At 33.3% G+C, this 27,800-nt stretch overlaps 2 protein-coding genes across 2 annotated transcripts; one reads left to right on the top strand and one right to left on the bottom strand.

Moving 5' to 3' along the window:
* Nucleotides 1–490: 490 nt before the first annotated feature.
* On the top strand, nucleotides 491–2,701 carry LOC139849570 (pentatricopeptide repeat-containing protein At2g17210-like). Its single transcript, XM_071839208.1, has one exon. It carries the CDS (start codon nucleotides 491–493, stop codon nucleotides 2,699–2,701), a length of 2,211 nt encoding a protein of 736 aa, XP_071695309.1.
* Nucleotides 2,702–4,129: 1,428 nt separating this feature from the next.
* On the bottom strand, nucleotides 4,130–9,336 carry LOC139846706 (ubiquitin domain-containing protein DSK2b-like). Its single transcript, XM_071836196.1, has 8 exons — nucleotides 8,945–9,336; nucleotides 7,319–8,062; nucleotides 6,057–6,232; nucleotides 5,673–5,786; nucleotides 5,536–5,591; nucleotides 5,434–5,462; nucleotides 5,262–5,351; nucleotides 4,130–4,521 (listed from the first exon to the last, which is right to left on the bottom strand). Exons 1-8 carry the CDS (start codon nucleotides 9,177–9,179, stop codon nucleotides 4,373–4,375), a joined length of 1,593 nt encoding a protein of 530 aa, XP_071692297.1. The 5' UTR covers nucleotides 9,180–9,336; the 3' UTR covers nucleotides 4,130–4,372.
* Between the last annotated feature and the right edge of the window lie 18,464 nt (nucleotides 9,337–27,800).

Below are 27,800 nucleotides of genomic sequence, written 5' to 3'. Positions count from 1 at the left end.
GGAAAAGTTCGGGTCACTACAACACGCAATGGTGTGCCATAGCCACCGCCACCCACCGCCAGCCTGCTCACCACCACCACCACCACCGATTCGCCACTGCTACCGCCAGCCACTCTCCTCACCCTTCTAACGGCACATTTGTGGGGCCCACATTTTTTTCTTTTCTTTTTCCCAACGGCTAGTGATCATCCTGTTCGTTTTGTTAGCCGCTTTCTAGGTACGAGTCTCATCAGCGTCCCTTGTATATCTTGTTGAGATCGTTTTCTTTTTGAAAACGTCTTTTTTTTATTAAAGTTTTCGTTATTTTAGCCAACAAAAAAAAAAAAAAAAAAATGCAAGTCAGCACACAATTTATGTTTCAAAGGTTTGAGTAGTGTAAATCAGCATAAGATTCTTACAAAATACAAATACACATTTTCTTGATTTACGTATTAATAGTAACTGATATCAGTGTTTTGTATCTTTTTAACGTATAAATTCACACACAGCAATGCATCACCCAACAATTATCTCAAGTTCAAAACTTTCAAACTATGTTTCAAAGGTTAGAGAGTCATCATTTGATGTCAAATGGCATCAAGTATTATCATCATACAATCATTTAATCAAATCAGGATTTCAAGAACCATCATTGTTCCATCAAATTTTAAAAGCATGTTCTGTACCACAAGCCAAATCACTTCATGCATCTGTAATCAAAACTGGATTTGAATCATGCAACACATCTATTGGGAATTCAATAATGGACTTCTATACAAAAGCTGGCCTTATGGATTCCACTTATAATCTCTTCAATTCCATGAAGATTAAGGATTCTATTTCATGGAATATATTGATTTCTGGGGCAATCAAACATAATGATTTCGACAAAGGAATGTGTTTGTTTATCAATGCTAGATCAGTAGGGTTTGAACCGAATGTTTCGACTTTGGTACTTGTGGTTCGGGCAATTCGCGAAGTTGGGTATTTAGTGGAAGGACAACAAATGCATGGGTTTATGATAAAGACTAATTTTTTAGAAGTTTTATCGGTTCAAAATTCTGTTTTGTCCATGTATGCAGAAATGGCAATGGAGTTTGCACGTAAGCTGTTCGATGAAATGTCTCACAGAGATGTTATCACTTGGAGTGTCATAATTTCAGGGTATGTTAAAAGTGACGAATGTCGTATTGCTTTGGGAATATTTAAAGAAATGTTTTCACACTTCGAAATCGAAGTTGATGGTCAAATGATAGTAAGTGCACTTAAAGCCTGCACCGATTTAAAGGATCTTATTGGAGGAAGAACGTTACATGGATTCGTTCTTCGTAAAGGTTTTAATTATGATTTGTTTGTAGGGAATACTTTAATTGATTTGTATTATAAATGCAATGATCCTGATTCTGCATTGCAAGCTTGGAAAGATATGCCTGTAAAAAACATTGTTTCGTGGAATTCGTTGTTATCTGGTTTAGTATGTAACGAGAAGCATTCTGAAGCCATTAATCTGTTTAATCTAATGCAAAAGGCTCGTATCGTGCCTGATGCAGTCACATTAGTGAACCTGTTACAAGTATGCAAACATCTAACAGATCCACTTATCTGCAAATGTATTCATACTGTGATACTTAGACGAAACCACGAGTTAAACACATTAGTGATCAATACCCTAATCGATGTTTATGCAAAGTGCGATCTTATATCTATTGCACGTAAACTTTTTAGTTTTATCAAGATTCGAGATACGATTTCTTGGAGTACAATGATTGCAGCTTACACACATTGTGGTTTAACTGATGAAGCCATTAAAATCTATCATCAAATGATACAAGCACAAATGGAACCTAATGCCATTACTGTATTAAACCTTATTGAAGCCTGCTCGTATGATGCTGAACTTAAACGACCAAAATGGGCCCACGGGGTTGCTATCAGAAGAGGCTTTGCGTCGAACGCAATAGTGGGGACCGCCATTTTGGATATGTACTCGAGATATGCGGATGTATGTAAATCAGAAAGGGCATTTAATCAAATTTTAAATAAAAATGTTGTATCGTTTAGTGCCATGATTACAGCGTACGGTATGAATGGGCTTGCATATGATGCGATAAAGTTACTCACCGAAATGGAAACCCGCGGTTTGAAACCTAATTCAATAACGATACTCTCGGTTTTATCAGCATGTAGTCATGGTGGTTTAATTAACGAAGGGTTATCGATTTTTCAACATTTTGTTAACACACGAAAAGTCAAACCGAGTCTTGAAATTTACTCTTGTTTGGTGGATTTATTATCCCGGGCCGGGAAACTCGATCTTGCAATGGAACTGGTTAACAAATTGGCTAAAGAACAAATTGTTAGTGCGAGTGTTTGGGGTGCGTTGTTAAGCGGTTGCAGAACGAGCCACGACGAGAACAAAACGGTTCAAGAAAAAGTGGTCGAACGTGTTTTAGAATTGGAGCCGAACAACTCGGGTGGTTACATGCTTGCATCAGGCATGTATGCTGCACAGGGTTTGTGGGCCCATGCTGCAAGGGTTCGAGCCATGGTTAAAGATAATAATGTTAAGGTTGTGGCCGGTTACAGTATGGTTCATGTTAATAATACATGTTGTAGATTTGTTGCAGGCGGTCATATAACGCACGTGTTGTCGAAAGAAATACGAGTTACGATTCGGGATTTACATAAGTATATGAAGATGGAAAACATACAGGTTAACTAGTAGTTTAGTACAGATTATGGTATCTATATATGTATACATACAGAATAGATTACACACATTAATGTATAGTAATAGTAATATGACTTCACAGAGTCAATCTTACATCCAAATTTGAACAATCGAAATCGTGATCTTGTGCAACTGCAGGAAGATTTAGATCAAATCGGCTTTCAGGATCACTCGTTTGAATCGATAAGTTCGGCTGATGATGGTTTTGAAAACTAGTGGATGCATGAGTATTTTCTGAAAAGGTTGGTGCATTGGCTAACATCAGCAAGCATGCCGCCACGTACTCGTCTTCTTCAGTCATTACGCGGTGGTGATCTGGCGGCGGGTGGCGGAGATTCGGCGGCGGGTTAATCCCGCGCCACGATCGCTCCGGGTGGCACCGCATGTGTCCAAAAAGAGCCTTCCATGACCAAAACCGCTTTCCACATTCGGTACACGGGCGGGTGATCTTGGGAGCATTCGGGTCGGGTTTCTTTTTAGTAGTACCGCCCGAATGACTACTTGATGGGTCGGAACCAAGACCAACGTTGACAATGGGTTTAGTGTTGTGAATCCTGATCATCTTTGTTCGTTTCTTTTTCGGGTTTTGGTTGTGAGGATTTATAGTGGTGATGGGTTGTACGTTTCCGGCCGATACATCGGAAGTTTGGAGTGTTGGCCGGAATATGTTATGTGGGTCCAGAGAAACAGGATAGAGTTGCATATCCTATTGAGTTGTGGGGGTAGTGGGAGTGTTATCATTGTTGTTGTTGATGATGTTCATAATGTGGTTATAGAAACTGAATGAGTGAAACAAAAAAGGTTTGAATGTGGTGGATGGTGGCTACTTATGGTGGTAATGTGGTAGCGGTTACACACAGTAAGTGTGTCCGAAAGAAAAGGGTAGTTATTTTCAGTTATGTTTTTTTGTTCATCTTTTTTGGAGCTAGTAAATGGGAAATGGTGGAATTGGGCCATAATTTTCGGATGTTGTTCTGCATTTTTTATTTATTTGCAGTCTACTCCTTGATTTTTTTTTATGTTTCAAACTTTGATTCGAGAAGATATGTGTTTGACCCAGAAAGTTAGACGTGATAAATCTAACCCACCTTGACCAAAAAAAGTCAGACTTTATGTTTACAATGTTACTGGTAGTCTGGAACTCTAAATCAACCCTATGCAAATGAAAACATAAAAAAAGCTTATGTATTGATAATTTGATTGTTAGTAATCATAACAAGTGCTCGATAATTTCTTTAAACAAACAAGAATCTATGAATCAGGATGTACGTGAACTCATTAAGTAATTGTTACAATTATAATTTCTAAAACATTTGTTCATTTGAGTTTCTTGATCATAAAGATTCACAACTTATAGCGCGATGAACAAATATGTAGAGCCATACATCAAAGCATAAATAAGTCATCTTTGAAGGAACATCTTAAAACAACAATGAACTATCAAATCTGTTTGTACAGTAAACAACAAAAGGTTTGCTCAAAGGAGGTTAGTTTTGGACGAGTGCAACAAAAGTAATCTTTTTAGTTCATCCATCCATTAATTGCACTCACACCCCTATAAAACAAAGATCCACATATCTTCCTTTGTCTACAAAGAATACTTAAAAAAACGACTCATATTACAAGCCAGACCGTTTTCAGATAGAACAAAACAACACATCATCACGGACCAAAGTTTCCCAAAAGTCTCTCGACAGCAGCATTAACATTACCCCGAGTAGCACGTAAAGCATTGATATTTTCTTGGGTATCAAAGAACCCCATCTCTTGAAGTTGTGATAGTTGAGTCGCATAAAGTTCTTCTGGGGGCACTGCAATAATGATGTAATCAGGTAAATTTCGCAGGTTATTATTGTGTAAAGATTTTGATATACTAAAAGAAAATAAGTATAAAATGACTTAAAAGTGTAGAAGAAATTACAAAGTCATCACATTAATATATTGCAGTTTTAACATAATTGAGTTGTCCAGAACATAGTTATCGGCTATGCAGATTACACGTTAGTTTCAGTATCACATTTAGGATAAAACATTAAAGTAACAAAATTTAAGAGTGAAAGATATTACAACGTTGTATTTGGATATATTATCTATTAACACAAGATTTTTTTAACATCAAAAGATATTGCAACGTTAATTAGTTTTGAATTTTAAGATAACTATTTGACCACATTTTTACATTAAACATGACCCAAAACCTGTTATGCAAGTTTTTTTTTTTTTTTTTGGAACAGCAGTACGGGATCACCCAGGGGAGACTTAACCACCCACGCGTTCATCTCCCTGCAGTTGCATAACCCGCCCCCAACTGCTGCCCAGGAGGAAACCCGGCCCAATCCGAGAGCATGGGCGGTAAAACCCCCAATTATCATGAGTAGAAACAAAACTGATTATCGAAACCCAAATTAATAATAGAAGTAGAAACATAATCCAAACGCAAAAAAAGGTCACATAATACTTAAAGGCAAATCATATAAATAATCTACCTTTTCAATGAACTTTAAGAGGTAATATAATGAAGTATATGGAACTAACTAGAGTAAAGTATTACCATTGGGCACATTTGGAGCAGACATGCCACCCGCACCAAGTCCACCAAACATATTCATCAGCATATCCAGACCCATATTATTTTGCATTCCTAAAAATTGCAAACTTGAAACGATATTAATATGACTATGATTCGGACAGTGATAAAATAGTAATAATGGGGATGTTTGTACCCGTATTAGCACCAGTCTGGGTCGGATCCCTGAAACAAAGATGTGAGAGTTTTAAGGTAGCTAAACAAACAATATCATGGTTTAATTCATATTTCCACTTACAAAGGTGATTGCTGCTGATTTAGCTGAGGTAGAAGCTGCTGTAGAGACATCATTTGCTGTAGAAAATTATATCAAAAATTAAAAAAGGTCATAATCAGACATGGTTAAATATAAAAATCGCTCTACAAGTTGTGTACCTGCATCATTTGAGGAGAAGCTAACTGACGAAGTATTTCTGGATTTTGCATCATTTCTCTTAACTGAGGGTTAGCATCGAACATAGTGCGAAGTTGAGGGTTTTGGTTCACAATCTACACTTGCATACATGAGAGCATTAATGTTTACAATTTTCAATTTTTTAATCTAGAATGGATCCTTTAATCTGTAAAATTGTAGCATTGAAGTTTATCTTTTAACATTCAATGAACATCTTGTTTTTCATAAAAATTGGATGCACCATAATCCTCGTGTGAATGCCACCCAACTTTCAGGCATTAAGATATGTTTCAAACATTGATGTTTAAAATAAGCAGCTGGAAGTAGTTACAATATTACAAACATGTGTAGCCTGTTTAGCATACCTGATCCATATACTGGGGATTCGAAAGCAAGCTTTGCATCATCTGAGAAACAGCTGGGTTTTGCATCATCTGACTCATGTCTGGCATGCCACCTGGTCGGTCTAGCCCTGGTAGATTAAGACCACCTAACCCAGATACATTTGGTGCTCTGGTACCAGCATTTGTTTGGGCACTGCCTAATAGTTTGAAATTTTTTAAAAAAAAATCAGCACACTAAGACTTTTGCAATTTAAAAATAAAAATATAAAATATTAGGGATGGTTCCATTTGCAGAATGTTTTTGGAAGGAACGGACTCCGTCAAAAGCCACGGTTTGAATGAAATTGGAAGCTTTTAGTTGGCAAATAATGAAAAACAAAATGACAAAATTACCCGACTTTTCTAATTCTTGCTTATTTTTGCATTAGAAAAGATAAACAAAGAACTACATTGCGTATGATGGAATAAAACCCAAGTTATTAATAACAATATTATTATGAATTGTGAAAAAATTCAATCAGAAAATGAAGTAAAACCATGAGTGGTGTAACAGAGAAGAACTTTTAAGAACATAGCTGATTATAAAGTTAAAAAATAAGGAAGAAAAAAGAGAAGTCATGTATAAATTCCAATGGGTTGGACAAGCAATGACGAATTCCTTTAATTAATCTAAACTTACAACAACAACGAAACCCAATACCACATGAGTGGTGTATGGGGAGGTGAGATGTAGACAATCTTTCCCCTATCCGAGAATAAAGACAAGTCATTTCTCCACCCAGCGTGAAAAACACTCAAAAATAGAGAAAGTCATCCCTCTCTCTATTCCGACGGATAAAGAGATTGATTCCGAGTGGACCTCCGGTCAATAAGTAAATTAAAATTAAATTAAATTAAAAATAAAATTGAGACGGCATGAAAATGGTAAAATCAAATTTCCATGGGTTTTAAATCCTGCTTGAAATTTACTTTAGGCTCTAAGAGTTAGTCAAGTCGCCAATAAATCGACGCTTGCTATTGACTCAATAACTAGAGCCGTCCAATTTAGTGAATTTTAAATTTGGAATGTCCAATTTAGTGAATTTACAACCAATCTGATTACGTCGCTCTAAGAGTTAGTCAAGTCGCCAATAAATCGACGCTTGCTATTGACTCAATAACTAGAGCCGTCCAATTTAGTGAATTTTAAATTTGGAATGTCCAATTTAGTGAATTTACAACCAATCTGATCACGTAATGGAGTCTTTAATTCCAACTTCACCAAGAAAATCTTAAAAAATTACCAGTAGTACCACCCCAAGGGTTAGGAAGTGGGTTAGAATTAGGAGCTGCAGACCCTGGAGTTGTTTCGGTTCCTGTTGCAGAAGGATTGTTAGGAACAGCGCCTTGGTTCCCAAGCAAAGCCGCAAATGGGTTAGCACCAGAATCATTTTGAGTAGTTCCACCTGTCGTTGTGGCATTCATAAAAGGTTCTTGAACATTCTCATACATTCGTCTAAGCATATTGAAACCCTCTGGAGACGATTCAATGTTACTCATCGCCCTGTCAGTATTACGCATCATCTCGCGCATAAGTTCAGGGTTCCTAGCTGCTTCCAATGTTTGCCTAAGAATTGCAGGGTCATTTAGAATATGAGCAAGTTCAGGGTTACGATCAATTATATCACGCATCTGCGGGTTGCTCATAATCATTCCACGCATGATCTCTGGGTTGTTCAGTATGTTTTGAATTGCTGGCATGTTCATCATGTCTCTCATCATATTGGGATTTTGAGTTAGTTGCTGCTGGACTTGCTCAAATTCAGGAAGTCCAGCTCCAAATGAGCCCCCCAGTCCACCCAAACCAAGGCCAGGAAATAAGGGTGCACCGGCCCCAGCACCAGTACCTCCTAACCCAAGTCCTTCATTGGAACCAACACCCTGAGAACCAACTGTGGGAGTATTAACATTTCCAGCAGCAGGTGCACCAGTAGTTGGTGGAGGCGCAGAACCACGCACCATGTGAATTGTATGATCAGCCTGCAGACCTACAGCACATTAAAGAAATTAGTCAATCTGCAGCCTAAAATACAATCAACGATTTCTACTACACGAACCAAAAAGAACAGTAGCAACTCGCAAGAAATTAGATATGAAGCTGCACCATATCAAAATTCAATAACTACCATAAAACAATTTAGAGATCGTCACACGTTAACACAACTATCACCATAGTTCCCATACGAACACACTAACAACTTTACTAACCAATTATTAAAATGTACAAGTAACTTTAACCAAATGATTAGACAGCAAACACCAGTAAAAATGAAACTATGTGAGAACGTCACCAATAAGAAATACAATTTCTCATTACTTTTAGCAATACTAACTTTTAAGAATAAATAAAATTCACTTTTCGATTAATAAATGCAAGCATGTAAACAAGATATACCAGATCTATGTATGCAACAAATACAATTTTGACTTGCATAATGTTTTTTCGATATAAATCAACAATACTTCATCTTTTAAATAGAACCAGATTCCACAACCAACACAAATCAAATATATCTCCAGTATTATTAGTATATAATTGAGTTCGACAACCTAATACATCAAAAGTAACTATAAGATGTTGCTTACTTGCTCCGAAAGCAAGGCTCACAGCAATAGTGTATAATACAAAAACTAAAGCAAAATATTAGAAACTTAAAGCTAGTATCTTTACAATTGATAACAGTAAGATGCTAGGGCAAAATACTATCTCTATTGTAATGATTGTTCATTATAATTTAGCAATGCACACCTACACAATCATTTTAGGTCAATATATATTCAGGCACATAACAATAACATTAACAATTACTATCACAATCAACAAAAATCATAAATCGAAAATTGGAAATAAAACTATATGAATTGATTACCATAACTATCTAGGGTTTGATCATCTTTTAAGATTCTTCCTTTGTAAATCAAGCGCTGTTGATTTGCAGGAACATCGCAGTTTTGTGCAATAAGATCTTTGAAAGCAACGACGGTTGATTGGAGAGTTGATCGGACGGAAAACTTATTGCCGTTTGAGCAACGGATGTTGAGGGGGATCTCTGTCGTATCACCACCGTCGACGGCCGTTTGAGTAGATTCTCCTTCGACACCCATTTTAATTGATTTCAATTAAGAAACCCTAAGATATATAAATAAAATAAATATAATATATGATCTGTCAATTAACACACACACAAATAAAACAAAACCAGGATCGAAACGAAAAGGTTTTAGAAATTGAGAAGATGATATAGATATTAGATGGAGAGTTGCCGAATTGGAAGATATCTATCTAATTTTATTTTTAATTTAAAAATAATAAAAAATAAAGATAGAAAGGGGAAATAAAATTTAGACAACATTGCCCAAATAATCCGTGTGTTTTTATGTATTTTTGCCAAAATTATCTATGTGTTCACAAAACTACAATAATCATCCTTAAATATTAAAATAGGTCTCAATTTAGTCGCTGTCTTAACGTTAGTTATTATCAATGTTAATTTGAGGCTCGCGTAAAAACATATGGAGTATTTTAGAAATTTGGTCAAGAAACTTAATTACTAGGGATGGCATTAGGTCGGGTTTGAGTCGGGTTTAATTAATTCTGGACCCGAACCCGATTAAGAAACCCCGCCCCAAACCAGGTCCGAAACCCGTCGGGTCCACATCTACTTACATACTATCGGGTTTCGGGTTTCCCCACAGGTAAACGGGTATACCCGATTAGTCATTTGGCATCTAATTTTCAATAAGTTACCAAATCAAACTATCGAAAAATAACTTAACTACTTCATGTTTAAATTATTATAAAATATATTACATACAAAAAATTGATTGAATAGTTTTTAAAATACTCAAATACACAAAGTATATAAAATATTACTTCTCGAAAACTTGTTATATATGATTATATTGAATAAAATTATACTCGTTTTCAAAACAAATAAGAGAAATCTTTTATACGTTAACAATATAATACTAATACTAAAATTTTACATAAAAATTATTATTAAAATTCTCCGGGCCGGGTATACAGGTATGCGGGTCGGGTATACGGGTCGGGCAAACGGGGTTGTAGTCAAAACCATACCCGAACCCAAACCCATAATTTTTTTTTTTTAACCATCCCCATACCCGGCCCATGACCCGACGGAGTCGGGTCAGACCTAGTCCGATTATAACGGGTTTCGGGTTTCCCCAACGGGTATGGGCCATTTTGTCATCCCTATTAATTACGGATCAACTTCATCAGCAAAAACTTCGTGATGCATTAGATTGCTTAAACAGATTCAGATTAATGATAATTTGATCGTGTTCTTCGTTTTTAACCCAAAAACACAAATCGGCCAGTTTTGAGCAAACTACTCCACCAAAGTTTGATCCGAGCATAGATATTGAATCTTTACCATATGTTTATGCTACCTGAATCAACATATCGATTGGAGAAACCTTTCTGAATCTGAAATCTCAAAGTCAAACTTTGAAGCTTTTCGGTCAACGAATTAATTCGGATGATTATGTAATTTTCAGGTTTGTTTAACGATATACAAGTGTTCTATGATCTATTTCGAGCAGCTTTCATTCATATTTCATCAACAGATTTGCAGTATTTTGTGAAATCAAAGTTTTGATTTTCATAAAGAACAACTTAACTATTCATCGATGAATATTGAATTTGATGATCATGTTTTTGGTCGATGATTGTTCACAAAAAGGTAAAATCGTTGCTCAAGGAACAGATTGCAATCGTTTTTTTTTTATCTAATTTCTTCAATTCATAATTCATGTTTATAAGCATATTGAATAACAGATTTGAAGAATTGTAAATGTGTTTTCGCACGAGATGCAACAGCTAAAGATGATCATATTCGCACAATGAAATCAATCGATTATCGGACGAACCAGGAAAACGGAAGCAATCTGATGCATTACGAAGTTTTTGTTGATGAAGTTAATCAATGAAGTTTCTGGATTGGTATCTGAAAATTGCAGTTGTATCTGCAGCCATTGGAGGATCAACGGAGTATTTTGTATTGGATTCTGTTAATCACTCTTTTCCTAATTTCTTTAATTATACGTCTTTTAATGAAGTTAGAGCATATGCTATTTTAACAATTTCGGATATATTTATATGAAATGGGTTTATATCTATTTAAATCTTGTATTAAATTGGTTAGTTAATGTCACGTGAGTAGCACATAACTGAGACTAATGGCGAGGTTTATTAGAAGTTAAGGCAGAGACTGACATATTCTGACATTTATGGATGATTATTGCAGTTTTGTGAACACATAGACAATTTGAGCAAAAATACATAAACACAAGGATGATTTGGACAATTTTGTCTAAAATTTAAAAAATAAAAATAAAAAGAGAAAGATGACACTCACACACCATTTTTTAATTCATACACACTTTTTATTATTAATAAAAAATATAGGTAAGAAGGAGTAGCAATGACAATGGAAAAGGTACGAATCACAATAAAATGGATATGAATTGCGTGATGCCGTATTAATATCTATATCCATATAAATATTCATTTATATTTTGTTATCCATATTTATATTCATATCCATTTAATTTCAGTTCATTCATTCATATCCATATCCAATAGATTAAACGGGTTAATAGATATCAATTAGATATTTTATAAAACGTTATAATACTTCGATAATCATTCAAGGAGTTAAGCTTCGAGGACTGTTGAAGAAGGATCGTAAGACTTCCTGACCTTGGAAAATTCCCAACATCTGAATAAGGAGTTAGAACTTGGCCCCTAAAAGCTGCAAATGTGTAAAGTTCACTTGCCACAATCCCGAGCTCTTATAAAAGCATTGCATACCCCGAACCTTAGGAGGGCTCTTTTGCACCTACCAATAAGAGCCTAAGTCTATGAACTTTCGGGCTATGTCTCACTTAACCTATACCAGTAAAGAAATTCAGTCTCTTTGGTAGTTCATGATTTGTATAGAAAATGAAAACTTAACCTAACAAAAATAAATATGATATGACTAATTAAAATATAAACAAGAACGTGAAATCTTTGTCGACGATATGACACATTTTCTTACATTTGCCACTAAACACAGATAATGACAAACGTAATTGTGTAATGGGTATATATTTGGTTAAATATATGTGTTTTATTGTAGTATATCATGGTGAATTAAGCATTTGACTACAAGCAAAATGTATGTATAATAGAAACTGTATGTGATATAGTAAATGTGTACACACACACAGAGATATATATATATATATATATATATATATATATATATATATATATATATATATATATATACACATATACATATACATATATACATATATAATTGTATATATATTTGTGCACTTATATATGTATTTTCGATGCTAATGGATACATCTATGGATGTCCATTTCATCCATATCCGTTTAATTTTAGCTCATCCATATCCATTATTCATTCATTTAGATCTTTCATATTGACTATCAATCTGATGTATCCGATGAATACCTGTTGGATCAGGTGACCATTTTTATCTTAACGGTGATCGTACACTTTAAGATCTAAGGAACTTAGGTGCTGTTTGTTTTTTAAGATATTTTTACAGAAGATCTGCGGACCATGTCTGTAAAGAAGATGTGGACTAAAGGCCTTTATGGTGAATCTTGAAGACTATTTGTTTTTATGTCTGCTAAATCAAATTTAAACTCATAAATTATTGTAATATACAAATCAAAATCTTTTTCCATATTCCAGTTGCAACAATTATATAACGACCCTCATTTTTCCATTCTATATTTTTTCAATATTAAATGCCCAAATCATATAATTAAAACTTAACGATTAAACTTTAATCAATAATTGTTAAGTGTTAAGAATTATAAAACATATTAATTAACTTTGTGCAATAATTGACAAGTTAATAAAAGATGAAAAATAAAAGCTAATTAACTTCCATAAACGAAATGTAAAACTCTAGAACTTGTAGCCTTTAAATATTTAAACTTGAACTTAAAAGGAGTCATTTAAGCTAATCTAAAGTACAAGGACTAAAAGGAAAAAGTTCCAAAACCCTTCCCTTAAAACCCTAGTCGAGATTTTAAGGGTAAAATTACCCTTTTGCCCTCCAAATTTTTGGCCCAAGCAACCCCCATCACCTCCTCATTTAACCTAACTTGTTCCCTAAGTAATTTCTAATTAAACCCTAATTCTAGAATTCTCTAATCACTCCTATAAATAGAGACCTAAGCTAAACCATTTTCTTGTATCAAATTAAACTCACAAATCTCTCTCAAGTCTCTCTCCCTCTCTCCTATTTTCGACCAAAAACCGAAAATCACCACCACCACCATCGAAATCCACCACCACCATCTTCAAGATCTTCAAGTGATCTTCAAGTTGATCATCGTGTTCTTCGCGTTCTTCAAGGATCTTCAAGTGTTCTTGATTATTGGAGAGCTTTGATCTTCATCTTCAAGTGTTTCTTCTCTTCTTTTGTTAATCCTCATCAATCTTCATCAAGGTAAAACCCTAGATCTAAACTTTTAAATTCCATCTTGATAATTCATGTTTATAATCATGTTCATGTTATTAATCTCATTCATAATCATATTCATATTGCAAAAAAATAAAAATAAAATATGCATATACATATACATACGTACGACTTACATACATATATAAAAAAAAGTTTTGTTAGATCTTAAAAACCTTAAGGATTCACTAAGATTGTGTTAGGGTAGTTATATTTGGAAAGTAGATACACATTACATATATATGTGTTTACTAATAAAAAAATATATATATATATATACACGATTACATATATATATATATATATATATATATATATATATATATATATATATATATATATATATATATATATTTTTATTTTAAATAACTAAAACCCTAATTAAACCTAACCCTAATTATTAAACCCTAAATTATTAAAACCCTAATATTATCTAAACCCTAAACATTAAATAAAACCCTAATCATTACCTAATCATTATTACACTAAACCCTAATCATTAAATACTACTTTAATTAATTAAACCTAATTAATTAATACTACTACTTACTACTAAACCCTAATATTACTTATACTACTTAACACTTACACACTTATACTATTACTAACACTTGTAATATACTACCTAATAGCACAACACACAATTTCAATAGTCATCCACGATAATGTGAGGATTACTTGAACGTCAACGCTACTTAAGGCCTAGGGTGATCCTTGGTAGCACTATGGGATGCTTGTGGATTACGAATGCCTGATAGTGCTCCAAATGAACATATATTTAGGCGCAATATCCTTCCAATATGTAAAGTTTTCAGTTGCAATTGTTCTATTTCAAGTAATATTCGTTTATATTAAATAAGTGCGAAGACAAAAGGCGAAAACGAAGATTTAAGGACGCAAACGTCCAAAAAGCTCAAATGTACAAGATACAATCCAAGTGGTTCAATTTATTGATGAGAAACGTCTAAAAATGACAAGAGTACAAGTTGCGAAACGCAAAGTACAAGATATTAAATTATACGAAAGGACGTTCGAAAATCCAGAACCGGGACCTGAGCCAACTATCAACGCGCGACGCAACGGGCCTAAAATTACAAGTCAACTATGCACAAGAATATAATATAATATTTAAATAATTATATAAATTATTTATATATTATATATATATAATAAATATGTCGACAAAGCTAGGATCCAAAATTTGGTGAGCTGGATTCAGTAACTCCACACTCGCGGAGCTGTGAAGGCTTAAACCTCCGCACTCGCGGAGCAGCCAAAATCAGAAATGTCCTATAAATACAACGAGCTTCTGCCGAGTTTAAAACACCAAATAAATAATACTCCCTCTGTAATAATAATATATATATAATATATATATATATATATATATATATATATATATATATATATATATATAGTATAGATTAGTTTTATATTAGTTAGTTTGGGTTATGTAAAGGTTATTTTACGAGCTCTAAAGTCGAAGTTCTGTCCGTATAACACTACGCGATAAATACTCAATGTAAGTTATGTTCTCCTTTTTAAAATTAATGTCTCGTAACTAAGTTATTATTATGCTTATTTGAGCCGAAGTAATTATGATGTTGGGCTAAATATTAAAGATGGGGTTATTGGGCTTTGTACCATAATTGGGGTTTGGACAAAAGAACGACACTTGTGGAAATTAGACTATGGGCTATTAATGGGCTTTATATTAAATTAACGATACCTCGTTAATTTAATATAAAGGTTATGATTTGACGTATCTATATATAACCAGATACGCTTAATCGGACACGATGGGCGGGATATTTATTATTGTTCATTTGACCGGACACGGGGATGGATTAATTGTCAATGGACTCATTAAAACAGGGGTGGATTACATTCAAGGGTAATTGGTGTAATTGTTAACAAAGTATTAAAACCTTGGTTTACACACAGTCGATAACCTGGTGTATTCATTAAGCAAAGTATTAAGACCTTGTTACAGTTCGAATCCCCAGTTAGTTGGAATATTTGACTTCGGGTATAAGGTTAAATTTGCCGAGCAGTTTATAATTATGACCGATGAACTATTATGGACAAAAACCAGATAGGTTTCAAATACATCCAGGACAAAGGACAATTAACCCAGGACAATAAATTAAAATCAAAACGTCAAACATCATGGTTACGGAAGTTTAAATAAGCATAATATATTTTATTTCATATTTCCTAGTACTTTTATTTATTGTCATTTTAATTATTGTTATTTATTTTATATTGTTAGTTAAATATCGTCATTTACTTTACGCTTCGCTTAAAATATAAAATCGACAAACCGGTCATTAAACGGTAAACCCCCTTTTATATATTATTATATATAATTATATATATTTTGTACAAATATAGTTCATTAAAATATAGTGTAAAATAAGCCAGCTCCCTGTGAAACGAACCGGACTTACTAAAAACTATACTACTCTACGATTAGGTACACTGCCTATAATGTTGTAGCAAGGTTTAGGTATATCCCATCTGTAAATAAATAATTAAAACTTGTGTAATTTGTAACGTATTTCGTAGTAAAAATAATACTATTTTGTACCCCACCTCGCAACACATCAAGTTTTTAGCGCCGCTGCCGGGGACTTCGGCGAAACGCTATATTTTTAATTTATATTTTTATAAATATATTTATATATAATTTTTAGAAAAATAATATAAAAGTAAAAAAAAAAAGGAACCAGTTTGAGCCTGCATTAATCCGCACTCGCTGAGCTTTTTGGGCTGTAGGTATCTGCACTCGCGGAGCGGCTCTGACAGCTGCAACCTTGTACGTAATAATTACACAATTAGGGTTAATTAATATATTATTATTACTTATTAGGGTTTTATTTAATAATATATTTTTATATCTAGTTATATTAATTTGTAATTTTAAGTATTATTATTATAGATTAATAATTTTATATAATATATAATATATAATAATAATTTAAAAATAATATTTTTATTAAAATTGTAATTTTGCCATTTTTAGTTTCTTTTTATAAATTGTATTTTTTTTATCGTTTAATTCGTAATTTTTATTGTCGTTCGTATTTAGTTTTAAGTTAGTATTTTGCCATAGTTCTTTTAGTATTTATAGATTTTTAGGTTTTGCCGTAAAATCCCTTAAGTACTTTTTCTTTAGACTAAGATTTAGGTGCTTTAGAATTTTGCGACGCTGTTTATAAATTTTAGTATCTTTTAAGTTACGACGCGCTACTTTCTTATTTTTATTTTTCGACGCTTATTTTTCGACCTTTTATTTTTCGACGTTTTTCGACGCACAATCTTTTTCTTTCTTATTTCTCGACGCTTTAGTTTTTAGGACATAGAATTTTCTATTTTTTTCTCTAAAATTTCAAACGAAAAAATTATTTTAAGCGGTTAAATTGATAGACATCCAAATTTTCTGGTTCGTAGTAATAGTTGGATTTATTAGTGGCGAGTTGTGGACTTCCGATTAAAAGGGTCCTGGCTACCTGCTGCATCTATTGGCTATTCGAAACGTGGGCAAAATCAGAAAACTCTATTAATTTGATAACTTATATAATTTTTATATTTACAACTAATAGGATAATTAAAATTTGGTAATAAGTGTAGTATGGAAAACCTCGAAAATATCTTGGAAACTCTTTATGACATCTGAAATCAATTAAATCAATATCCTCAAACGAGTGTTGATGACAATTCGTTCGGTCAATCTTGGATCACGAATGACGAAACAATAACTGGTTGTGAAATCTGTGGAGATTATCACTCAACATGGGAATGTTATTATTACATTCCTATGGAAAATTATGAACCCATGGAACCTGAATGGAACGATTATGAAGAATACAATTCAAATTGGGATTATTCCCAAGAATATTTCCAAACTCAACAACCAGAGGACGAGGAAAATTACGTGTCTGAAAATTCTTTAGATTATATGAAAATCAAACTCGAAGAACTCGATGCTCAAAATGAACAAATAAGAGAGTTTGTAAATAGGCAAGCTGAAACTCTATCAGATTACACACCTGTTAATATGAGGAGTATTGTGCAAGAAAATCTTATATCATCAAATTTTGATGAATTTGAGAGCTCCGAAATCACCAACTATCCCGATGATACTTTTTATTCAGCTTTACCAATTTCACAACATATCGACACATTAGCCTCAACCGACGAAATCATCGATCCATCTATGGATGAAGAAGAAGTAAGGGAGACAAATTTGTACTCTTGGGAAAACGATAACGTTGAAAATTTTACCCCCAGAACCAAAGTGGTGGGACCGATAAGTACCGTTAATGAAGAAGAATCTACTTCGATCCCGAAATTCACCATTCCACAACCTTCCAACCCAATATTCTCAATAGATGAGTCATCTATCGAAGATGAACTACGAGCTGTAATAGATAATGACACCTCGGATTTCACCCAATTGGGTAATAGAGGTGAAACCTTTAATCCCGAGAATAAAAGGAAGGAAATGTTAGGAATTGTCCACCCTATAATATGTATGTAGGTGTATATCAATCCATTTGACCAAGAACCAGAAAAGAGACATATCCATTTACTAAAAGCTACACTTAAAAAAGAATTAAGTAGTGACGATCGGGTGATTCTAAACTTTAAACCCATTGATATATTATACACCACCCAAGATGTAAATAACTGGCTCACTATTTTAATTCGTGGAACTTATTCTACCGACTTCACATGTCGTCAGCTAAGTGTGGGGAAGTCTAACCCCACTTAACGTTAAATTAGGGGTTCGGGTTAGTGCATAACTCGTTAATAAAAATGCATGATGAGTTAGGGTAAAAGACGTATTTTCAAATATTGGATAACAGTTCAGAAAAGCAACCGTTTTTGAAGAAAAACATGTGTGATAAAACAAGAAGGAATGAACGATGAGGCGCGCCATCTATCATTCGACGAGCTTTGTAATTTCAAACTGGGTATTTTCAATCACTTTTCTACACTAATCACCCTCATGAATTTATAATTAGAGTCTGATTTCATGCAAATGAGGGCATTGCATGATCTCAAGTGTGGAGAAGGGTTATAAATTCTCTCGGGTTTATACTTGGCTTATTTTCTAAATATTGAGAAAATTTTAAAAAATTTCAACTAAATGAATTCAAAATCATGTTTATACATATTTAAGAACGATAAAACTAGGTGTTAATACCGAAATTATTGTTACCCTAAAAAGAGGACATAAATTGAGAAACAACTAAAACGCTTGAATTTATTTATTAAGATATAAAAAGACGCATGAAAAAAGCCAAGTGTGGGGAGAATGTACCAAGTTATTCAATTAAAAACTATATATCACATGTTTCTGTAAAGTTATTGCAGGTGCTTTTGTTTTGGACTAAATTATCTGTTTTACCCGATTTATTGTAATACTTTTGAAAGAATAGATGGATCTACACGATAAATCAATTCCATCATTAAAAGGAAGTAAAGTCTTCCGAAAAAGACACACGCTTCTTGATTTAGGTCAAGAAGTTGTCGTCCAGACCAGCTGTAGGTTGACGAAAAATCTAGAAAGTCATCTCTAAAATTAGCAGGAAATCCACGGACCTCAGCATCAAACAGGGTCGCAATGTGGTCAGACTTATCCTAACCATGAGAGGATCTGTCTCGTAAAATGGGGAGGGCGCCGTGAAAATTAGCTTGATAAGACTAATGAATCAGACCCCCAGAAAGGATAATCTCCTTAAAGATTAAAAATCAGATTTTAAGCCTGATATTACTCAATCCTTGAGATTGACCTTAAAGATTGAGAATTACAAACTCATGGAATTCGATGATATCTAAACTCGAGCTTGAACGAGAAAGTATTTTGATCAAAATTACAAACCATTTTGTTTTCTGAAAACCTATTTTCAATGCGTTCATTACCATTGAACGTAAAATCCTAGGAATTCACCTGGAATTCATTAGGTCACCTGAACCAAATCGGGTGTCAACCGTAAGAACGGTGGTTGCATAGCATGGTCGTAGACAGGACCTTGTGCCAGACCAAAAAACTATAGGATGATCTTTACTATTGCTCATACAAAGGATAGTACTAGCATCCGACACGAAATAGACCATAATCAAAAGCATGTCACGGGACATTGCCTTAACAGTTGCTTGTTCAACGCTTTCCTTTACAACCGGACGGTAGTTTACCGAAAGATAATATACGGAGCAAGTATACTGGACGTGTTGCTTTCCTAATACAAGGTTAGCAAGTGGGTGACACAAAACCATAAGTTTTGAGCTAAAATTTTCAAATCTGAAACCCACAAAACCCACAAAAATATTTTACAACACCGGTGATGTAGTGACCCGAACTTTTCCATGTTTATATATATATTAAATGAAATTGTTATTTACATGATTAAGTGTTTCCAACATGTTAAGCAATCAAACTTGTTAAGACTTGATTAATTGAAATAGGTTTCATATAGACAATTGACCACCCAAGTTGACCGGTGATTCACGAACGTTAAAACTTGTAAAAACTATACGATGACATATATATGGTTATATATATAGTTAACATGATTTTATTATAAGTATGTATCTCATTAGGTATTTTAACAATGAGTTATATACATAAAAATGAGACTATTAATTTAAGAAACTCGAAAACGATATATATAACGATTATCGTTATAACAACGTCTTACTAGGTACATATGAATCATATTAAGATATTGATACACTTGGTTAATTATTTTAAATGATAAGTAAATATATTATTAAGTGTATTAACAAAGAAATACATATGTAAAAATAAGACTACTAACTTAATGATTTCGAAACGAGACATATATGTAACGATTATCGTTGTAACGACATTTAACTGTATATATGTCATACTAAGATATATTATATATCATAATATCATGATAATATAACAATTTAACATCTCATTTGTTATAATAAACAATGGGTTAACAACATTCAACAAGATCGTTAACCTAAAGGTTTCAAAACAACATTTACATGTAACAACTAACGATGACTTAACGACTCAGTTAAAATGTATATACATGTAGTGTTTTAATATGTATTCATACACTTTTGAAAGACTTCAAGACACTTATCAAAATACTTCTACTTAATAAAAATGCTTACGATTACATCCTCGTTCAGTTTCATCAACAATTCTACTCGTATGCACCAGTATTCGTACTCGTACAATACACAGCTTTTAGATGTATGTACTATTGATATATACACTTCAATGATCAGCTCTTAGCAGCCCATGTGAGTCACCTAACACATGTGGGAACCATCATTTGGCAACTAGCATAAAATATCTCATAAAATTACAAAAATATGAGTAATCATTCATGACTTATTTACATGAAAACAAAATTACATATCCTTTATATCTAATCCATACACCAACGACCAAAAACACCTACAAACACTTTCATTCTTCAATTTTCTTCATCTAATTGATCTCTCTCAAGTTCTATCTTCAAGTTCTAAGTGTTCTTCATAAATTCCAAAAGTTCTAGTTTCATAAAATCAAGAATACTTCCAAGATTGCAAGTTTACTTCCAAGTTTTCTAAATCCATTCCAAGTAATCATTCAAGATCAAGAAACCTTTGTTACTTACAGTAGGTTATCTTTCTAATACAAGGTAATAATCATATTCAAACTTTAATTCAATTTCTATAACTATAACAATCTTATTTCGTGTGGAAATCTTACTTGAAATTGTTTTCGTGTCATGATTCTGCTTCCAGAACTTTCAAGCCATCCAAGGATCCTTTGAAGCTAGATCTATTTTCCTCATTTACAGTAGGTTTATCCAAGGAACTTGAGGTAGTAATGATGTTCATAACATCATTCGATTCATACATATAAAGCTATCTTATTCGAAGGTTTAAACTTGTAATCACTAGAACATAGTTTAGTTAATTCTAAACTTGTTCGCAAATAAAAGTTAATCCTTCTAACTTGACTTTTAAAATCAACTAAACACATGTTATATATCTATATGATATGCTAACTTAATGATTTAAAACCTGGAAACACGAAAAACACCGTAAAATCGGATTTACGCCGTCGTAGTAACACCGCGGGCTGTTTTGGGTTAGTTAATTAAAAACTATGATAAACTTTGATTTAAAAGTTGTTATTCTGGGAAAATGATTTTTATTATGAACATGAAGCTATATCCAAAAATTATGGTTAAACTCAAAGTGGAAGTATGTTTTCTAAAATGGTCATCTAGACGTCGTTCTTTCGACTGAAATGACTACCTTTATAAAAATGACTTGTAACTTATTTTTCCGACTATAAACCTATACTTTTTCTGTTTAGATTCATAAAATAGAGTTCAATATGAAACCATAGCAATTTGATTCACTCAAAACGGATTTAAAATGAAGAAGTTATGGGTAAAACAAGATTGGATAATTTTTCTCATTTTAGCTACGTGAAAATTGGTAACAAATCTATTCCAACCATAACTTAATCAACTTGTATTGTATATTATGTAATCTTGAGATACCATAGACACGTATACAATGTTTTGACCTATCATGTCGACACATCTATATATATTTCGGAACAACCATAGACACTCTGTATGTGAATGTTGGAGTTAGCTATACAGGGTTGAGGTTGATTCCAAAATATATATAGTTTGAGTTGTGATCAATACTGAAATATGTATACACTGGGTCGTGGATTGATTCAAGATAATATTTATCGATTTATTTCTGTACATCTAACTGTGGACAACTAGTTGTAGGTTACTAACGAGGACAGCTGACTTAATAAACTTAAAACATCAAAATATATTAAAAGTGTTGTAAATATATTTTGAACATACTTTGATATATATGTATATATTGTTATAGGTTCGTGAATCAACCAGTGGCCAAGTCTTACTTCCCGACGAAGTAAAAATCTGTGAAAGTGAGTTATAGTCTCACTTTTAAAATCTAATATTTTTGGGATGAGAATACATGCAGGTTTTATAAATGATTTACAAAATAGACACAAGTACGTGAAACTACATTCTATGGTTGAATTATCGAAATCGAATATGCCCCTTTTTATTAAGTCTGGTAATCTAAGAATTAGGGAACAGACACCCTAATTGACGCGAATCCTAAAGATAGATCTATTATGTCTAACAAACCCCATCCAAAGTACCGGATGCTTTAGTACTTCGAAATTTATATCATATCCGAAGGGTGTCCCGAAATGATGGGGATATTCTTATATATGCATCTTGTTAATGTCGGTTACCAGGTGTTCACCATATGAATAATTTTTATCTCTATTTATGGGATGTATATTGAAATATGAAATCTTGTGGTCTATTGTTACGATTTGATATATATAGGTTAAACCTATAACTCACCAACATTTTTGTTGACGTTTAAAGCATGTTTATTCTCAGGTGAATACTAAGAGCTTCCGCTGTTGCATACTAAAATAAGGACAAGATTTAGAGTCCATGTTTGTATGATATTGTGTAAAAACTGCATTCAAGAAACTGATTTCGATGTAACATATTTGTATTGTAAACCAGTATGTAATGGTCGTGTGTAAACAGGATATTTTAGATTATCATTATTTGATAATCTACGTAAAGCTTTTTAAACCTTTATTTATGAAATAAAGGTTATGGTTTGTTTTAAAAATGAATGCAGTCTTTGAAAAACGTCTCATATAAAGTTAAAAACCTCGCAACGAAATCAATTAATATGGAATGTTTTTAATCAATAAGAACGGGACATTTCAGTTGGTATCCGAGCGTTGGTCTTAGAGAACCAGAAAATTTGCATTAGTGTGTCTTATCGAGTTTGTTAGGATGCATTAGTGAGTCTGGACTTCGACCGTGTTTTCTTTAAAAATGATTGTTTAACATTTTTGTTGGAAACTATATATTATTAACATGTATATATTATGTGATATATTAATCTCTTAACATGTTTGATATTGTGTGATTGATGTCTACCTCTAGCACAAATCCCATTGACTCACCTAATAATAACGAAGATTCGAATATATATTGGACTGATTCACAAGTTCCCGAAGAAGAACCGGAAGAAGAATCAGAACCGGAAGAAGAATCAGAACTGGAAGAGGAGGAACCGGAGGAGGAAATAGAACCGGTGGGGGAAATAATAAAACGGTTAAGTAAAAGAAAATCCTCAACCAACCGACCAAGGTTAATTATGGTCAATGGTGTTTCCGCCAAGGAAGCAAAATATTGGGAGGATTACCAATTCTCCGATGAATCGGATTCCGAAGAGAATTCCGATGATGTTATAGAAATTACCCCAACTGAATTTAAAAAGGCAAAAGAAAATAATAAGGGAAAGGGCATAAAAATAGAGAAATCTAATTCCAACCCCGATGAACTTTATATGTATCGTCAACCCCCGAAGCCCTTAAGTTGTAATAATGACCCGGGAACCTCTAAACCACCAGGTTTTTATAAACCGTTGAGGAAAACGACAGCTCGTATTAGGGGAACATCATATATCCCTAGAAACTTGGAAAAACGAACCAAAACCGAAGAAGAAGAGACGAGCGAGTCAGAATAAGATAGTTGTATTCGTGTGGTGTAATATATGTAATATAGTGCGCTTATGCTTTATGATATATGTAAAAATTGCTTGTATTAATAAGTATTTTTTTTTATGAATCTAACTCTTGTCTATTTTACAGTATAAAAACACAAAATGGACAGAAAACCCAATATTTTAAGAGACCTACCCGTAGACATGATTGATGAAATCTTGTCTAGAGTCGGTCAGAATTCTTCGGCACAACTATTTACGGCGAAATCAGTTTGTAAGACATTCGAAGAACGTTCCAAGAATGTCTTGGTTTATAAGAGACTTTCGTTTGAAAGATGGGGGATATCACATTGGGAAACCCATAAGTTACGATGTGTTTACTTTGACGCATATATTGCGGGGAACCCAAATGCTATTTTACGCAATGGGTTAAGAAATTATTTTGACTCAATGTATCCGAATATAGGACTTCATGATTTAGAAAAAGAGGCTAACATGCAACATAAAGAAGCATGTGATGCGGTAGCGGAGTGGTATAAAATACTATTAAATTTTTGCAGGAAATACTATTAAATACGATACAATTTTACACAAGATATTTATTTATTTATATAATGGATATACTTAAACCTTGCTACAACACTTATAGGCAGTGTACCTAATCGTAAAGTAGTGTAGTTTTTAGTAAGTCCGGTTCGTTCCACAGGGAAATCTTTAAACAAAGCTTAATGCTATATTAGTTTACTTTTATAAAAATACAAATATATATATATAAGTAATATTATTATTATAAAGGGGGTTTTTTACCGTTTAATGACCGGTTTGTCGATTTTAAAACTTTAGTCGCAGTTAAAACCAAATGTAAAATATTAAAAATAAATACAAGACTTAAATTAAAGCGTAAAGTAAATAACGATAATGAAATTGCGAATAATAAAAGTGCGATAAAATAAACTTGCGATAATTAAAGAGTACGATAATTAAAAGTGCAATTAAATAAAATAACAATAAAAATGCGATAATTAGAAGTGCAATTAAATATAAAATAAAAGAAATTAAATATGAAATAAAAGAATTATGCTTATTTAAACTTCCATAATCATGATGTTTGACGTGTTGATTTTAGTTTTATGCCCATGGGTTAATTGTCCTTTGTCCTGGATTATTTAATATGTCCGTCTGGTTTTTGTCCATAACAGTCCATCAGTCATAAATATAAAGTGCGAGTGTCCTCGTCAAATTATCTTTATACCCGAAGTTAAATATTCCAACTAATTGAGGACTTAAACTGTAACAAGATTTTAATACTTTGTTTAATAATTACACCAAGATGTCGACTGAGTGTAACCCAAGGTTTTAATATTTTGTTATCAATTATACCAAGTGTCCTTTTACATAATTTCACCCCTGTTTTAATTATTCTAGTGGCTATTAATCCATTCCCGTGTCCGGTTAAATGAACGATTATTCGTACATATAAATACCCCGCCCATCGTGTCCGATCGAGTGTATATGGTAATTTATAGGGACGCCCAATTGTAAATCTTTATATTAACATTAACAAACTATCATTTAGTTAAACAAATATAAAGCCCATTAATAGCTCATAGTCTAATTTCCACAAGTGTCGTTCTTTTGTTCAAACCCCAATTATGGTACAAAGCCCAATTACCCAATTTTAGTAATTAGCCCAACATCATGATTACTTCGGATTAAATAAGCATAATAACAACTTAGCTATGAGACATTAATATAAAAAGGTTGAACATAACTTACAATGATTAAAAATAGCGTAGCGTTACACGGACAGAATTTCGACTTACACCCTTATAATATTCGCTAACATACCCTTATTATTAGAATTATAATTAAAATTAAAATATAAATTATAAATATATATATATGTTTTACGTATATATGAGAGAAAAGAGAAAGATGGATATGTTTTTGGTTCACCAAAGCTCGATTTTTATAGGCATGTGGACTGGAACTGGGGCTCATGCGATCGCATGGATTTATGCCTTCCAGGCCATGCGATCGCATGGCCAGCTGGGGAGGCTCATTTTTGGTTGTTTTCTTCTGCCGACGGTTTTATAAATAATATAATATATTAAATAATTATAAGAATTATTTAAATATTATATTATATTTATGTGCATAGTTGACTTGTAATTTTTAGTCCATTGCGTCGAGCGTTGAGAGTTGACTCCGGTCCCGGTTCCAGATTTTCGAACGTCCTTGCGTACAATTTTATATTTTGTACTTTGCGTTTTGAATCTTGTACTCTTGTAATTTCGAGACGTTTCTTATCAATAATTGGAACCTCTTTGATTGTCTTTTGTACTTTTGAGCTTTTTGGTCGTTTGCGTCTTCAATTCGTCGAATCTGTCTTTTGTCTTCACCTTTTATTATTTAAACGAATATCACTTGTAAATAGAATAATTGCAACTAAAAGCTTGTCTTTCTTAAGGAATAATGCTATGAAATATATGTTCGTTTTTAGCATTATCAAATATTCCCACACTTGAGCGTTGCTTGTCCTCAAGCAATATCGTCTTGAAATACTAGAATCACTTCTTTATTCTTCACACTTTGTACATCAGTGATTTCTATACGGCGGTATAAACAATGACAGTAACGATAGAACCATGGTTAAAGGTGGGTGTGTCATCCACAGTTGCCTCGGGTTTAGGTCAACGACACTTGCAATCAAATAGCCGATTTACTTTCGGTTTCCAAAGCAAAGTGCACATTTGAAAGGTGGTTTACAGTCCCACATGACTATGAAAATGTTGATCCTTAAGGAAATTGGATCTTTATGAAAATATTTGATCTTTTGAAAATTCAATCTAGCTTTTACCCTAGATAAGTTTTCCGGAATAACCCTTCACCGGTGTTTGCAAAATATTTTTGTGGGTTTGGTGGGTTTCAGATTTGAAAATTTTAGCTCAAAACTTGCGGTTTTGTGTCACCCACTTGCTAACCTTGTATTTGGAAAGCAACACGTCCAGTTTACTTGTCCCGTATATTACCTTTCGATAAACTACCGTCCGGTTGTAAAGGAAAGCGTTGAACAAGCAACTGTTAAGGTAATGTCCCCTGACATGCTTTTAATTATGGTCTATAACGTGTCGGATGCAATTACTATCCTTGGTAGGAGCAATAGTAAAGCTCACCCTTATGATTTTTCGGTGATTTTTCGGTCTGGCACAAGGTCCTGTCTTTGACCACTATGCAACCACCATTCTTACGGTTGACACCCAATTTGGTTCAGGTGACCTAATGAATTCCAGGTGAATTCCTAGGATTTTACGTTCAATGGTAATGAACGCATCGAAAATGGGTTTTCAGAAAACAAATCGGTTTTAATTTGATCAAAATATTTTCTCGTTCAAGCTCGAGTTTAGATATCATCGAATTCCATGAGTTTGTAATTCTCAATCTTTAAGGTCAATCTCTAGGATTGAGTAATATCAGTCTTAAAAGCTGATTTTTAATCTTTAAGGAGATTATCCTTTCTGGGGATCTGATTCATTAGTCTTATCCAGCTAATTTGCATGGTGCCCCCCCATTGTACGAGATAAATCCTTCTCATGGTTAGGATAAATCTGACCATTTGGCGACCCTGTTT

The sequence above is a fragment of the Rutidosis leptorrhynchoides genome, chromosome 5 (genome assembly GCF_046630445.1).
Source record: "Rutidosis leptorrhynchoides isolate AG116_Rl617_1_P2 chromosome 5, CSIRO_AGI_Rlap_v1, whole genome shotgun sequence".
NCBI classification, from domain to species: domain Eukaryota; kingdom Viridiplantae; phylum Streptophyta; class Magnoliopsida; order Asterales; family Asteraceae; genus Rutidosis; species Rutidosis leptorrhynchoides.
The sequence above is the reverse complement of the archived record's forward strand: the minus strand, read 5'-3'. Positions and strand labels throughout refer to the sequence as shown.